The sequence below is a fragment of the Nerophis lumbriciformis genome, linkage group LG12, assembly GCF_033978685.3.
Source record: "Nerophis lumbriciformis linkage group LG12, RoL_Nlum_v2.1, whole genome shotgun sequence".
NCBI classification, from domain to species: domain Eukaryota; kingdom Metazoa; phylum Chordata; class Actinopteri; order Syngnathiformes; family Syngnathidae; genus Nerophis; species Nerophis lumbriciformis.
The window spans coordinates 20,914,215-20,929,265 of record NC_084559.2 but is presented as its reverse complement, the minus strand read 5'-3'; the positions used below and the strand labels follow the sequence as shown (position 1 = coordinate 20,929,265).

The 15,051-nt window shown below is 38.7% G+C and overlaps 2 protein-coding genes across 17 annotated transcripts in view; one reads left to right on the top strand and one right to left on the bottom strand.

Moving 5' to 3' along the window:
- Window positions 1-6,446, top strand: part of piwil1 (piwi-like RNA-mediated gene silencing 1) — a 40,300-nt gene extending 33,854 nt beyond the window's left edge. For both annotated transcript variants that reach the window (XM_061986085.2, XM_061986086.2), the window contains exons 15-21: window positions 3,036-3,236; window positions 4,443-4,546; window positions 4,636-4,706; window positions 4,775-4,928; window positions 5,008-5,133; window positions 5,364-5,511; window positions 5,809-6,446. In XM_061986085.2, coding sequence (XP_061842069.1) covers window positions 3,036-3,236; window positions 4,443-4,546; window positions 4,636-4,706; window positions 4,775-4,928; window positions 5,008-5,133; window positions 5,364-5,511; window positions 5,809-5,925 — 921 coding nt within the window. In that variant the 3' untranslated portion in view covers window positions 5,926-6,446. The remainder of the gene's footprint in view (window positions 1-3,035; window positions 3,237-4,442; window positions 4,547-4,635; window positions 4,707-4,774; window positions 4,929-5,007; window positions 5,134-5,363; window positions 5,512-5,808) is intronic.
- Window positions 6,438-15,051, bottom strand: part of rimbp2b (RIMS binding protein 2b) — a 276,812-nt gene continuing 268,198 nt past the window's right edge. For 13 of the 15 annotated variants that reach the window (XM_061986069.2, XM_061986074.2, XM_061986067.2 and 10 more), the window contains 3 exons: window positions 14,671-14,742; window positions 11,189-11,323; window positions 6,438-8,088 (listed from right to left, as the gene is read on the bottom strand). In XM_061986069.2, coding sequence (XP_061842053.1) covers window positions 7,930-8,088; window positions 11,189-11,323; window positions 14,671-14,742 — 366 coding nt within the window. In that variant the 3' untranslated portion in view covers window positions 6,438-7,929. Of the gene's footprint in view, window positions 8,089-9,561; window positions 9,607-11,188; window positions 11,324-14,670; window positions 14,743-15,051 lie in introns of all 15 variants that reach the window. The other 2 variants (XM_061986076.1, XM_061986078.1) reach the window with 1 other exon arrangement.

The following is a 15,051-nucleotide window of genomic DNA, read 5'->3' as shown; positions in this document are numbered from 1 at the left end:
GAGGGAACCCACGCAGTCACGGGGAGAACATGCAAACTCCACACAGAAAGATCCCGAGCCCGGGATTGAACCCAAGACTACTCAGGACCTTCGTATTGTGAGGCAGATGCACTAACCCCTCTGCCACCGTGAAGCCCCATCCCACAGGTGAACAGGCTAATTGGGAACAGGTGGGAATAAAAGCAGCTTCCACTAAATGCTCAGACATTCACAAACAAGGATGGGGCGAGAGTCACTACTTTGTGAACAAATGCATGAGCAAATTGTCGAGCAGTTTTACGAACAACATTTCTCAACGAGCTATTGCAAGGAATTTAGGGATTTCACCATCTACGGTCCGTAATATCATCATCATCAAAAGGTTCAGAGAATCTTCAGAAATCACTGCACGTGCACACACCTTTGTTTTTGGAAACTGGACGTCGTGTCCTCCGGACCAAAGAGGTCAACCATTGGGACTGTTAAAAGCGCAAATTTCAAAAGCCAGCATCTGTGATGGTACGGGTGTATTGGTCCCCAAGGCATGAGTAACTTTCACATCTGTGAAGGTACCATTAATGCTGAAAGGCTGAGATAGGCTCCAGCACCCCCCACGACCCGGAAATGGACAAGCAGTAGAAAATGGATGGATAGTACATACTATAGACTGGACTCTCACACTATTATGCTAGATCCACTATGGACTGGACTCTCACACTATTATGCTAGATTCACTCGACATCCATTGCACCGCTCGCCCGGCGGGGCGGTGGTCCCCACATCTGCAGTCCCCTCCAAGGTTTCTCATTGTCATCCCATTGGGTTGAGTTTTTTTCTTGCCCTGATGTGGGATCTGAGCCGAGGATGTCGTTGTGGCTTGTGCAGCCCTTTAAGACACTTGTGATTTAGGGCTATATAAATCCACTTTGATTGAGTGATACAGGTTTTGGAGCAACATACAGCATGTTGCATTCCAAGCAACATCTTTTTTATAGACGGCCCTGCTTATTTCAGCAAAACAATGCCAAGCCACATTCTGTATCTGTTACAACCGCGTGGCTTCGTAGTAAAATAGCGCGGGTACTAGAATGGCCTGCCCGTAGTCCAGACCTGTCTCCCATTGAAAATGTGTGGCGCATTATGAAGCGTCAAATACCAAAATGGAGACCCCGGAATGTTGAACAACTTAAGTTTTACATCAAGCACGAATGGGAAAGAACTACACCTGAAATGCTTCAAAAATTGGTCTCCTCCGTTCCCAAACGTTTACTGAGTGTTGTTAAAAGGAAAGGCCGTGTCACACAGTGGTAAAAATGTCCCTGTGCCAACATTTTTTGCAATGTTGCTGCCATTAAATTCTAAGTTCATGATAATTTGCAAAAAAAAAATAATTCTCAGTTTAAACATTAAATGTCTTGTCTTTGCAGTCTATTCAATTGAATATAGGTTTCAAGGGATTTCTAATCATTGTATTCTGTTTTTATTTACGATCTACACAACGTGCCAACTTCACTGATTTTGGGTTTTGTACATGAACGAGGACTTCACTAAACGCAATGCTATACACGACTTGAGAAAACGGGATAATTCTGGGAACCTGGAGTACCAACGGCAAAATCTACATCAAACTAAATAGAGGTCCAGAAACAAGAGTACTTGTCAAACACATCATTCTCTAGTGACTCAAAGCGCTTTTACATAGTGAAACCCAATATCCAAGTTACATTTAAACCAGTGTGGGCACTGGGAGCAGGTGGGTAAAGTGTCTGGTCTAAGGACACGACTGCAGTGACTAGGATGGCGGAAGCGGGGATCGAACCTGGAACCCTCAAGTTGCCGGCACGGCCACTCTACCATTTGAGCTGGAAGGATATAAACTAAATTATACAGAACCAATAAGAACGAAGGAGGGATAGCTGCGTACATGATGAAGAACTTGAATTACAAGTCGTAAAAAAAATGTCATTAGCTAACGATAATATTTTAGGAAGTTAAACCATTGAAATATGTCATGAAAAAACATTAATTTGCTGTATATTAAGAATACCTAAGTCAAACATTGGCACGTTTGAGAACTGGATAAAAGCGACTTTTATTAAAATCAGTCAAAATGTAATTTGCTTACAGTACGTGGTGACTTCAACATTGACCTCTTGAACCCTAACAAATGAAAGTCCATGAATTACTTCATAGACACTCAATGTATAGCACAAGTTTATACCCAAAAATCAAAAGGCCAAGCAGAATCTCGGGACACAGTGCCACACATATTTTGATCGTACCACAAGTGGTCTGCAAATATCCGACATCAGTGATCATCTGCCATGCGTTAGCAAACTGCTAAAATTATGTACAAAGCAAACTATAACTTGTTACCCAAGAATGTACATTTGTACTCAACAAAAGAGAAATATAAATAAGAACAATCTAGTTTAAAACATCTGTATGCACGTACAACTCTTTAAACCTTTAGCATATACAATATGTGGAATTAAATTATGGAATGGATTAAGCAAGGAAGTCGGATGTACTATATTATACAGTTTAAGTAAATGTTTTCACTCCAAATGTTAACAAAATACAAATAAAAATCTTTAAACTTATTGAACCTTATTTAATAAAACAAATGGTAATCTTATTTATCACATAGGTGAACCATAAATCACTTAACTAGTTATTTGAGAACTTAATCGTCGGCATGGGATTTGTCCAGCCATCTTAAACTACCACATAACACATTTTTTAATCAATGTTATGTTAGATGTGTTTATTCTAAAATTCAGTGCGTAGGAGTCGTCTCTCAGATGAAGAAATGTAATGAATCCTGGGATTCTCACAGAACCTTAACCCAAACATTGAGGTTTGCCAAGTAATGGGCTTAGACTAAAGTGCATGGAATTAGTTTTATTAGATTGCAAACAAGTGTTGGCAGTTCTGCACTTTATGAATTGTATTTTACTAATTGTAGCAAAAACATGCTTTTTATTTCAACTGCTCATGTACTTGTGTTCAAAGTTAAATAAATATGGTTAACATTGCAATATCACACTTCTCAGGTGGTGGTGGTCCTCTCCAATAACAGGCAGAACAACTACAACAGTGTTAAGAAATACCTCTGTGTAGAGTGCCCCACTCCCAGCCAATGTGTGTTGGCCCGGACCCTCGGCCGACCTCAGGCCCTCATGACCATTGCCACAAAGATTGCACTGCAGATGGCCTGCAAAATTGGAGGAGAGCTTTGGAGCGTGGAAATCCCTGTAAGTAAGACTGGATTGAAGCTGCAGGTTTAAATGTCCTTTTTTGTTTATATGCCTATCTAATATTTTTGGCTGGCCATATCCAAGTAGTATAATAAGTCGATTTAGGTAAGTGAACGTTAAGTAATATCACAATGCGCATGGACAGATGCCAACGAAGGGTCAAAACAAGTGTCAAGTCTGGGTTGGGACATTACCCAGATTATACAATAATAAAGATGTACTGACTTCAACCAATTAGAATGTGCATTACTTTGCTTGGCTACTGCTATGCTTTTTCTGTAGTTGGGATTGAACAGCTGGCAGACTTGAATATGCTGTCCGGGACTCCCCTCCATAAAATGTGCTTTGATTACATTTTGACAACAAAATTGCATTGTGTCCAAATATTGGTATTTTCTTTAGCAAATGTTAATTATGCAAGCGAGTAATAACCTGTGATTAGTCATGATTAATTAAGAGTGTGATTAATCTGATTTAAAAAAATTACTCATTTGACAGCCCTAATATACAGTATATATAATTTTATTATTTTTTATTTTTCTTGTGGTAGCCTTAAATTTGTGGCGACCCGCCATGAGTAAATTAATATATGGGAAACACTGATTATTCTTATGTTGTATATGCCTGAGAACCAGCATCCTCTGTAATGGACATTTGAATTGCATATATTTTGTCAGCATTACTATCTCAAACCTCCAAACCCCCCAGCAGATGTTAAGATATGCCTACAATGGCTGGCGATGCAGCTAATGGGAGCAATCGTTTTTGCCGCTAAGTCCCTTTGAAAATTCATTCAAAAACCGCCAACATTACTTCGTTTGTGTTACATAACCTGTATACTAACCAAGCTGTAGCGACTTCATTGTAAGAGCGAACACTGAGAAACTTTTTCTGTTGAGTAAGACATTGTCTTGGGACGGCATGCTAAGTCCATTAAGTTAGCTATGGAAAGAGATAAGCCAGCTTTTGCATCAGCAGTTGAATAATTTTGAGTTCGTAATACATAACACAATTGGATAGGACACCAATCTGTATTGCTTGGAAAACATGAACAATAATACAGTATCTGTAAAGTATTAGCCCACATTTCATGCTTTGTTTATACACAGCTAAGCAGTGTATGTACTGTAGTTGTAATAACAGGCATGGTGGGCTGTGTGTATTATAATCAATATTATAGTTAAATGGTCCTTTTTTGTGCAGCTCAAGCAGCTCATGATTGTGGGCATTGACTGCTACCATGATACATCTTCGGAGAAGAGGTCCATTGGTGCGCTGGTGGCTAGTCTCAATCAGAACATGAGCAGGTTTGGGAAATCACAATAGCCTGACAATCTGTCTTGCTTATAGCTGTGCAAAAGTGACTTGGAAAGGATAACTTATTTTTTTTGTCAAGGTGGTACTCAAAGGTCAAACTGCAAAACAAAGGGCAGGAAATTATGGACGGGCTGAAGATGGCCTTTGCTGGCAAGTCTATTAAAATAGATTCCCAAAAAAAGATTCCTACTGCTAGTATTAAACATTTTTACCTGCAGGTGCACTCAAAAACTACTACAAGTTAAACAAAAGCCTTCCAACACGTATCATTGTGTATCGTGATGGAGTGGGAGACGGCCAGCTGCACAGTGTGGTCGACTACGAGGTCGCTCAGATCATCGACTCCATCAAAACCATGGGTCAAGATTACATGCAAGTGTCTTAATATGACCTTGAAACCTCAGTGCCCATTCCGCACATACTGTATCTCACAACTTCTCAATTTCTGCAGGCCAAAGCTGACGGTGGTGGTGGTGAAGAAGCGCATTACCTGCAGGTTATTTGAGTACAGCAATGGAAAGATGTACAACCCACCTCCAGGGACTGTTGTTGACTCGGAAGTCACCCGTCCAGAATGGTAACCTGTTTTTCTCTAAGTCCTATCTTTTCTCTTAAGATAGATCCTAATTAACTGTGTACACAACTAAGTGGTCTTTCTCAGAGTGGTGTAACATCGGTCAATGACTTGTTAGTCAATCTTTTGCCACACAAATGATTTCTGATCAGTTTGGGTATTTCATAAATGTACACAACCTAGTGCTTTGACAAAAGTACTAATCCTAAATGGACAATCATACATTTTGCCAGGTATGACTTCTACATTGTGAGCCAGGCAGTCAACTTTGGAAGTGTTTCTCCAACCCACTACAATGTTGTGTATGACACCAGTGGACTCAAGCCTGATCACATGCAGCGGCTTACGTACAAGCTTTGCCACATGTACTACAACTGGCAGGCAAGTCACTTGTGTTTTTGCCTGTGAACAAAGGTTAAGATGTTTAGATAGAGAACTAGTTCAGTGTTATATGGAGCATCGTCGAACCTGCTCTGCAGTAAAACAGCGACAACTGATTTAATGTTACAAAAATCTAAACTACAGTCTGCTGTTTAATATTGACAATGTTTTTCTGAAATATAGTCAACAGTCCTATTTCCGAATCACTCCTACGACACCCTTGTCATTAGAAATAAATGACTCATATATCTACTTATTTTTGCATTTGTTCTAATTATTCTGAACATTGTTTTTTAGGGGATAATTGCAGTACCTGCTCCCTGCCAGTATGCCCACAAGTTGGCCTTCTTGGTAGGTCAAAGCATCCACAAGGAGCCAAATATGGAGCTGGATAACCTCCTCTTTTATTTGTAGAAGAAAGTGTGCTTGTTTGCCTCAATCAGTTGTTCGACCTTGTTTTTTTAGTTTGTAAGGCAAATGAAAGGCATTTATTTTGGTATGTTAAGCAGAGCTGTTACATTTCATACTGTCGTTGTCCAACATCAATAGTTTTGTTTAAAGCAAAAAGAGTTGGTACTAATTTTGTTTTGTTTGGAAAAACGAGCATTGTAACACTTTTTTGTTCAAGAGCCATCAATAGATCGCAACTGGTCTGTATAAATTCCTATTAGTTAATGTGTATAATAAGTAGGACAGCTCAAAAACTGAGGAGATGCTGCTGGATCCAAAGTCTTTATTTTATTAAGAGATGGTACTACTTATGGACTTTTAATGCGAAAATCTATTTGATCTGAATAGTCCAGTTGTGGTTAAGTTAGAGTGCTTTGAGAAAACAATGACCTGAAAAATTGCAATGTTCACAGGAATGCTTTGGATATTGTCTAGCATAAGTTGCTCAAATGAACACTTTTCTTCAATAAAATATCTCAAACCAGTGTCATATTTTGAGTTAAATCAATCAGACTTGCAAATATTACAAAATATCAAATTTATTTAGCTTGTTTTAAAAAAAAGATTGCACATGCACACCCACACAGTAGTTTGTAACCATGAATATAGGCTGATTATTCTTATAATAAAGCTAGCACACATTGCAAACAAAAAGGTCTTCAAGACACCATGGGAAACACTTGTACTGCTTGATTATAAAGTGAATGTACAAAAAAGGCAATTTGAAAATCAAGTATAAACATTTACAATTTACAAAAGAGCATCAGTCACACAAATTGATAGGAAGCGATGTGAACTGAGACATAGGTACAAGGGTGTAGGTGGACATGGCTGGCCAGAAAGTCTTTATTTTCCACAATGTGCATTCATATTTCTCCATTTCTTTTGGCAGTTTTAAGTCAATGCAAGTGTACAGGACACGCCTTTATAGATGTTTGGGGATTAATTTATAGGGATGGCTAAATACAATGGCTTTCAATTGATCGTACATTCACTACATACAGTATAAGGAGCTGTGGCTATGTATAGAGTTACAGTACTTATAACCTGCACCATGACTGAGTGACTGATTAAACCTTTCCAATTAAGTGGATTGGGGTTTAGGTGAGAGGTGCTGTAAAGAGGTAGGTGAACTACAATGTTAATCTAATCTCCAGTATTACTTATACTTTCTGTCAGTTATTAAAAAGGTATGAATTGAAGGTGTAAAATTTGCTGACAGTTTTTATTTTTTTGCATTTTTGAATTTATTGGATGAATCGTAATGTCACAATAGATAATACAAATGTGACTTTAAAAAAAATATATATATTGAACACAGCTTCTTTCACTCTCGAATGTAGCAGAATGTGTAACATAACCATAAATCCTGAATTTATCCACCTTTAGTTCAAAATACTAAAGCAATACTGTAATACCTGTTCACACAACATCCCACAGCCCAATATTTGTTTACAAATTGTCTGCTGTAACAGGATACTTGCCTGACAGTATCAAATGCTTTCAACACAGGACAACAGGTGACACTTCTGTCTCGAAGTCTGCGCTGTCACACAGGTGCCATCCTGCCTCAATGATTTGTTGCCCTTAATTCCATGTTGCTGTTGTTCGTGCAGCGGAGAGGGACTCATTTGTGATATTAAGGCAATTATATGGAGGTTTGACCTGTGTGATGTTGGACTTCAGCAGTAAGGAGATAACCCTGCTGCTCATTCTGAGTGCTTGCTTTGATAGTAAGCAAAACGGCATGTTGGCCATACTGTGCGAAGGCACACGTTCCACTTTCCTTGAGTGATTTTCTCGCTAGGTATGGGTCAGGAGGGCAGGTGCTGATGTGAAACATGCATTATGCATCTGAGGTAAGGATCCACACTTGAGTCTCAGTAAAAATGAGATGTAATATTTAAAAGTAAGAAAGCTCAAGATTTAATGCCGCCTGTTCACTTGCAGTATGTGTAGGTCAAGGTGTTAACAGCGTCGAGCAACAGCTTCTTCCCTCCGCAGTGAAGTTTCTTTATCTTTTTGGAGGCGTGTATGTCCAGAGGGGCCCTGATGGTACTGCATGATGTGTGGACGCACGGTCGGCGAGCCTGCTCTTCTAGGCGGACCTGAATCGTCCCATGGAACCTAAAGGAAGATCCACAGGGGATAGTTGAGGGTGTTAAAAAGCCAGCTGTCACACCAAAAGCTCTGTCCTACTTCTTACAAGCATTCCAAGGCTCCACCCACCCTGTCTGCCAGGTACAAACACACTGCTTGTCTTTGTTTCTGAATGAAGCTGCCTCAACAAAAGAAAACACGTGTTGCATCCACTAGGACCACCTTTTTCCCAATGAAGGCAGCCACTTACACAAATACACTTTGCATTTGGAGAACAAGAGGGACAAATCACAACGATTTCTTAAATTGATTTCTCTGTAGAGACTGCAGATACAACTGGGTTACAGAGGGATCCTTTTCTGTAATCATAAGCTAAAAGGCTCCCTTAAATTGCCCTGTAGAAATATACTTTCTAATTTGTCTTAAATACATTTAGGTTAAAATAATTCAGTGTGTGAGTGTATTAGTACTTTTGGAGCACATTCAACAACACTGATAATTAAGCAGGGCTGCCACAGGCTAAATTGGGGCCCTCAGCGGAATTGTATTTATTTACACTTATGTGAAACAATTTTTAGACATTCAATAAATCAAACTTGAATTTACTTTGTATCCGAAAACAAATACACAGGGAAAATATTGCTGTATTTTCTTAGTGAAAAATGTAAATTTCAACATGAAAACATACATTTTAAAACCATCTCAAATTTACTTCGGTCAATGTTTGATTAGTGTAACTGGAGAATAATATTCTAATCATTGACGAAGCAGGAATACATTTGCGGTACAATTTCATATGGAGTGCTACGTCATTCATCAATTTTAGTCACAATAACCGTGATATTATATTCTCATATTACATCTCTAGTGTGTTTTTTCTTTCTCTCTGCATAGAATTTGTATTGGCCAAGCGTCTCCAAAGTGCAATCTGGGGAACATTTTGGCTCCACGGCTCTTTGGTTTTGGCCTTTGGCATACCTAAACATAATTTAACATGTATTACATATCTATTAATAGATATTACACTCATTGTATTTGTCTATAAAACAAAACTAAGATGCAGATGTTTTGTTTAGCTAGTTTAGCATATATTGATCAAAATTACAATAGCTTCAGCATCTCTTTACTGCAGTGTGCTACTCGTAGTGAACATACTCATGTAAGTGTGATTTTAACTGATATATTTTGATTTTAGCAGGGCAGGGAAGAGTGCAAGATTGCCTTTTAGCTTAGCATGGGTTACAGTAGGAGACACACATTGTCATGTACACCACTCGGAGGAGAAGCAACTGAAGATACCACACGTCTTGTCTAATGCATTGGCTAGGGCTACTGTCACCTAGCAACATACAGTATAAACCTTAGTACTGCCTGAAGGTATAGGAGCATTAAAATAATATAAAGTGGTAGTATGTGTTGCATACCAAGAAACTAAGGGTACCCATGTCATCTGCATTAGACGAGGGGAGCGTAATCTTGTATCCTCAGTTGCTCACTTACGTGACGGAAACAGAGCCTTTAAGGTGTGAAATGAACGCTCTTCTTCTGTTTTGCCAAGCAGGTGAGGAAAAGAAATAAAAATAAAATATAGATGGTGACGGCATTTCAATAGTTGGCACGATGAAAATGTTGAATTACAACACAGAAAAATATTTTGATGCGTTTTTTCCCGAAACAATTGCATTGTCTCTAATACAGAAAAATAACATCACATTTATTAGAATTATTTCAGGCGGTACTTAACAAACGTACTGATAAAATATGAGTAAATACAAAAATGTGACTATCATGTTAAATACTGGCCTACACGCCACATCCATCAAAACTCACAACCGTATTAGTAACAATTCAAGCAAGTGTTCGTTGTAAGGGGAACTGCACTTTTTTTGGAATCGTTTACATCATTCGCATTATGAGTGAAAGAACACACGTGTCTTATTTTTTTAAGATAAACGCTTTTAAGATGTGGCTAATGGGAGTCACCATTGTAGCCTTCAAAGCCCTCTAAAACAACTTCCAAACCCTTCAATGTGTTATATACTCACTGCAAGTATACATATGTTGTAACAGGCACGTTCATAATATGTAATGTGCACAATATTTACCTTATTTTGGTAATTTTAGGCATTACTGGAAATTATTTCCTTAGCGCATTTATTTACGTTCACATAGCAGTGCACTTCCGTTAATAAATGCATGTGTTTTAATCTTGGCAGACTTGGTAATACATGATGAAGATGGATATTTTTGGATGAATGAGGATTCATGTGGAAGGTGGAACTGTGAAATGCGGAACTTGGAGCCAAGCTGTGCCGACATAAATGGCATGCTTACCCAAAATCGACTGGAAACGTCCCCGGCCAGCTTTACCAAAATGTTATCATGATACATGCAGCACGTCATGCTTGTTATCACGACATACTCTGTCTATTTAGCTGTGTACAAACAAAACATGAAATGTGGGTTATTATTCTACAGATACAATAATATGATCATGTTTCTCAGTCAGTATAGATTGGTGTCGTAGTGCGTCAAGTTGTTACAAACTCAAAAGCCATTCAGCTGTTGACACAAAAGCTAGCTCATGGCTAATGCCGTAGCATGCCATCTCAAGGCGATGTGTTACTCTGCTAGATAAACAGTACCTCAGTGTTCACTCTTACAATAACAATGTTGCGACAGCTTGATTCTTATCCAGGTTACGGAACATAAATTAAGTATTGTTGGTGGTTTTTGGATGTTTTTTTAAGTGACTTAGAGGCAGAATAGATTCCTCCCATTCGCTGCATTGCTAGCCACCTAGACAAGCCCATTATTATGAATTAAAATGCAAGAAAAATTGTTGTTTTAGTTCTCGTCTTTTATAAGGATTGTAAACGATAAGCAAAAATCCCCCCAAAAATGGTGCAGTTCCCCCTTTTTTTTTTAAATACATCCATATAGTATAAAAATTGCAAAGGTAACACCATTAACATAAAAATATTAGTTCTGTCAACATTAATTTTGATTGACTGTATTTATTTACAGTTAAAATGTCAATGCACTTTGGCCCAAATCACTGGCCCACGCACACACAGGATAGAAGAAACCAAAATGAGGCTTGCTAGTACTGCAAAGGAGCATGTACCCTTTTGGTCTTTATTCGTGTAGGCGTGTCCTGGGGGTATCGAGATGGTGAGTCCGTGAGAAAAACCTCCACATCATCAGGCACTTCTTCTAGAAAGTTGGAAGGAACAAGTCCATTGTGTCCGTTGAGCTCACCCTGAAGAACACAGAAGGATGTCAGTCACGTTTAAGTGATATTCGTTTTATGACCTTCTGTGCTGTTAGTGGTTATGAACACCCTCCTATAAATTGTGTAAAAAAAAAAAAAAAAAAAGTGTTTTTCAAGATGTGCCCCACATGCAGCAACATTGCTTTTGTAAGTCTTTTAAATGTAAAATTATCGGACAATGCAACAAATATAATGAATTAAATGTGACATTTAACCATGGAGGCATGTCAGATATTTATCAAACAATCTTGTCTTTCTTTATACTTCAAACGAGCGGTTTGGAATTTGCCCCATATTGTGACGTTTTCCCTATTGGTGACTTCAGCGGATTTCTTCATATTTGGTAAAGTTTTACTTGAAGTGCTTTGCACAAGTCCGCCATTGTAGTCCACGCTGTAGTCAAATAAGTTTCTTCTTTTTCTCTATCATCTTGCTGTGGGGCAGACTGGCTCGTACAGTACACACATTCTTCAATGTTGCCATTTCAAATAAAAGGTATCACATAGTTTCAACTTGTGTCTCTGAAGCGCTAAAGACGCACATAAAACAAAACGGCGCATCCTGAAGAGACGGTCAGAAAGCGACTTGAAGACTGTCTGTAAAACATAATCTATGCAAAGTTTTTATCAAAGAACCACCTAATTACCGTACATGTTATGTAGACCACACAGAATTGTTTCAAACATAGAAAAAAATGAATATGACCTAAGATATTTCTGACATGTTATTTTGTTAAAAATCAAAATACTTATCTGCTTGTCACCCTGACTTATTTCAAAGCATGTTATCTTATCAGTTTGTGTGTAAAATGTTTTTTTACACAATAATCAAATGCACAGGCAATTGTGTAACAATAAATATAAAATGGAAGTGTATGTTATGAATTATGCATTTATCAATTGTTTCATGTAATTTACAAGGTACATTTGTGGGAGTGAGTGCCTACAACAGCACCTTTGGTATTTAAACCTTAGAATTTTGCATGCTTATATTGTTAACCTGTGTACCAAGTCTCTGTTTGGGGGCGGCATGGCGTAGTGGGTAGAGCAACCGTGCCAGAAACCTGAGGGTTGCAGGTTCGCTCCCCGCCTCTTACCATCCAAAAATCGCTGCCGTTGTGTCCTTGGGCGGGACACTTCACCCTTTGCCCCCGGTGCCACTCACACCGGTGAACTGAATGATGAATGATAGGTGGTGGTCGGAGGGGCCGTTGGCGCAAATTGCAGCCACGCTTCTGTCAGTCTACCCCAGGGCAGCTGTGGCTATGAAAGTAGCTTACCACCACCAGGTGTGAATGAATGATGGGTTCCACGTGTAAAGCGACTTTGGGTACTTAGAAAAGCGCTGTATAAATCCCAGTTATTATTATTATTATTATTATTATTATTTGTTGTAATTTTAACATCAACTTATCAAGAAAATTGAGATGGAAATTTGCCTCTGGCAATAATCCTACATATTTCCATGTCAAATGTTCAGTAATATATATTGTCCCTTTTTTTAAATCTACAAATCTGAGGCGTTTGAAAATAATATTATTGTATATTTACTGTGACAATCAGCTTTCTGAGGGCACCCATAACTGAAACGTGGCCCTCAATGTAAACAAGTTTGACACACCTTCTAGAGACCAGGGTTATTTAACTAAATTGTTTTCTGGGCCACAATTCCCAAAATGTTCTGGTGCCAACTTCTCCCTTCACTATTATCCTTAAATTTAGAACCAGCATCATCTCTCGTGGCTTGATGATGAAGTGCAGTGGAGGTTAAAATGTCAATTTCTAAAAGTTTTCACTGGTCCAAGTTCCTCAACAGTAGCACTGTAATGTTATCATATTTAATTAAGTTAAAGTTAAGTTAAAAGTTAAAGTACCAATGATTGTCACACACACACACTAGGTGTGGTGAAATTTGTCCTCTGCATTTGACCCATTCCCTTGATCACCCCCTGGGAGGTGAGAGGAGCAGCGGTGCTGTGCCCGGGAATCATTTTGGTGATTTAACCCCCAATTCCAACCCTTGATGCTGAGTGCCAAGCAGGGAGGAAATGGGTCCCATTTTTATAGTCTTTGGCATGACTCGGCCGGGGTTTGAACTCACAACCTACCGATCTCAGGGCGGACACTCTAACCACTAGGCCACTGAGTAGGTGAAACAAAATTTAATAAACTGCAAAGATGCAACAAAAAAGTTAAACATCCCTGCTCCAGACTACCGGTAAATAGGACAGCTATAGTCTGAGTTATTGGTGTATCCTCTTAGCTCAATGCATTATTAGCTTTTTTGGGTGCAAAACAACTGTAGTTGGATGCAATGGAATCCTATACCAGCTGAAGACATGTTTAGGTGGAATTACCAATTATTTAATTCAATTGTAGCAAAGGGCAAGGGCTAACATGGATAGCACTGCTTATCAGTGAACCTTTTGCACGTTGTCTCGCAGGCGTAAAGTTGGCTTTTTTTGCAAAAAGGGAAAGCCATCACCATGCAAGTGAAAATTAACATGAACTCAGAGGAGAAACTTCAACCAGAGATAACGTTTGTGAATGAATCGAATCCTTTGAACGGCACTTTTAAGCGAACGATGAGAATCTTGTTGTGAGTCATTCCTTTGAGAGACGTTTTTTATGCACATGTAAGTTTAAGTGTCAGCAATTACCCACTCTGCACGTGTCTGCGTGTCAACCGACTGGCAACTGGACTTGAAAATGAGTCAGTTAAAAGAAGCTGAGATCAACTTTTTTATAAAAATAAAACCCTTTTCCATAAAAAAAAAATACATCTTAAATTATTCTTTTTTTTAATTTGGATTCACTTTTCGGGTTCATTATTCTAAAGGGTAGTAGTTCTAGCATACACACCCCATTTGTAATACTTTTTGTATCCATTAATGCATTTTATTATTAGTGTGTTGTTTCTGTATTAAAATGTTATGGGTTTTTTTTAGGTGAGGGAAAATTCAAACTACTGATGTCACTGCCAAAGCATGGAAATATGGCACCACCTAATGGAATGGCTCCTCAAGATCCGGCTCCCTTCAAAAAGCCATAAAACCCATCTCTCACTCCCATCAATACTGGTCGCACTTTTATCGAGATGGGAAGGTTAACTGCTTGACTGGAAGATCAGAATCAACACTGCATCCCAGTGAGTTTTATGTTGATTCAGGAGAAACTAAAAGTTTGTTTGAAACCTTGTGAGTCAAAAAAGTGAAGTGTTCTGGCCAGTAATAATAATTATGGCCAGTAAAAATGTTAAGGAGTGGCACAATAACAGTGTACTGTAATTATGAATTAAACTGACAGGTGTCGTAGAAATCAATATAGGTCACTTACGTAATAAAATCCATCTTCATCTATTTCCCCAAAAACTGTGATGACATCGCCAGCACAGAAGGTCAGTTCAGCCTGTCAGACAAAAGCAACATAGAACAAGTTGAATATTTTTCCCGTGTTTTCCTAGCATCACCACATACTGTACATCCATAAACGTCGCATCTGGTAAAGGCACTAAGCGGTATTAATGGATATCAGTGTCACTTTGTAACTGTGAAATTATCATTTTGGTAATATGTCCTAAGTGTGTACATTACTTGCATGTTGCAGACACAAAGACAAAAAATTACGGAGGGGGGACGTTAGTGCAGGTTTGTAATTGTGACCGCCCTATAGGAGGAAATACACACACACACACAGCAGGCAGTAATGCATCCGCCT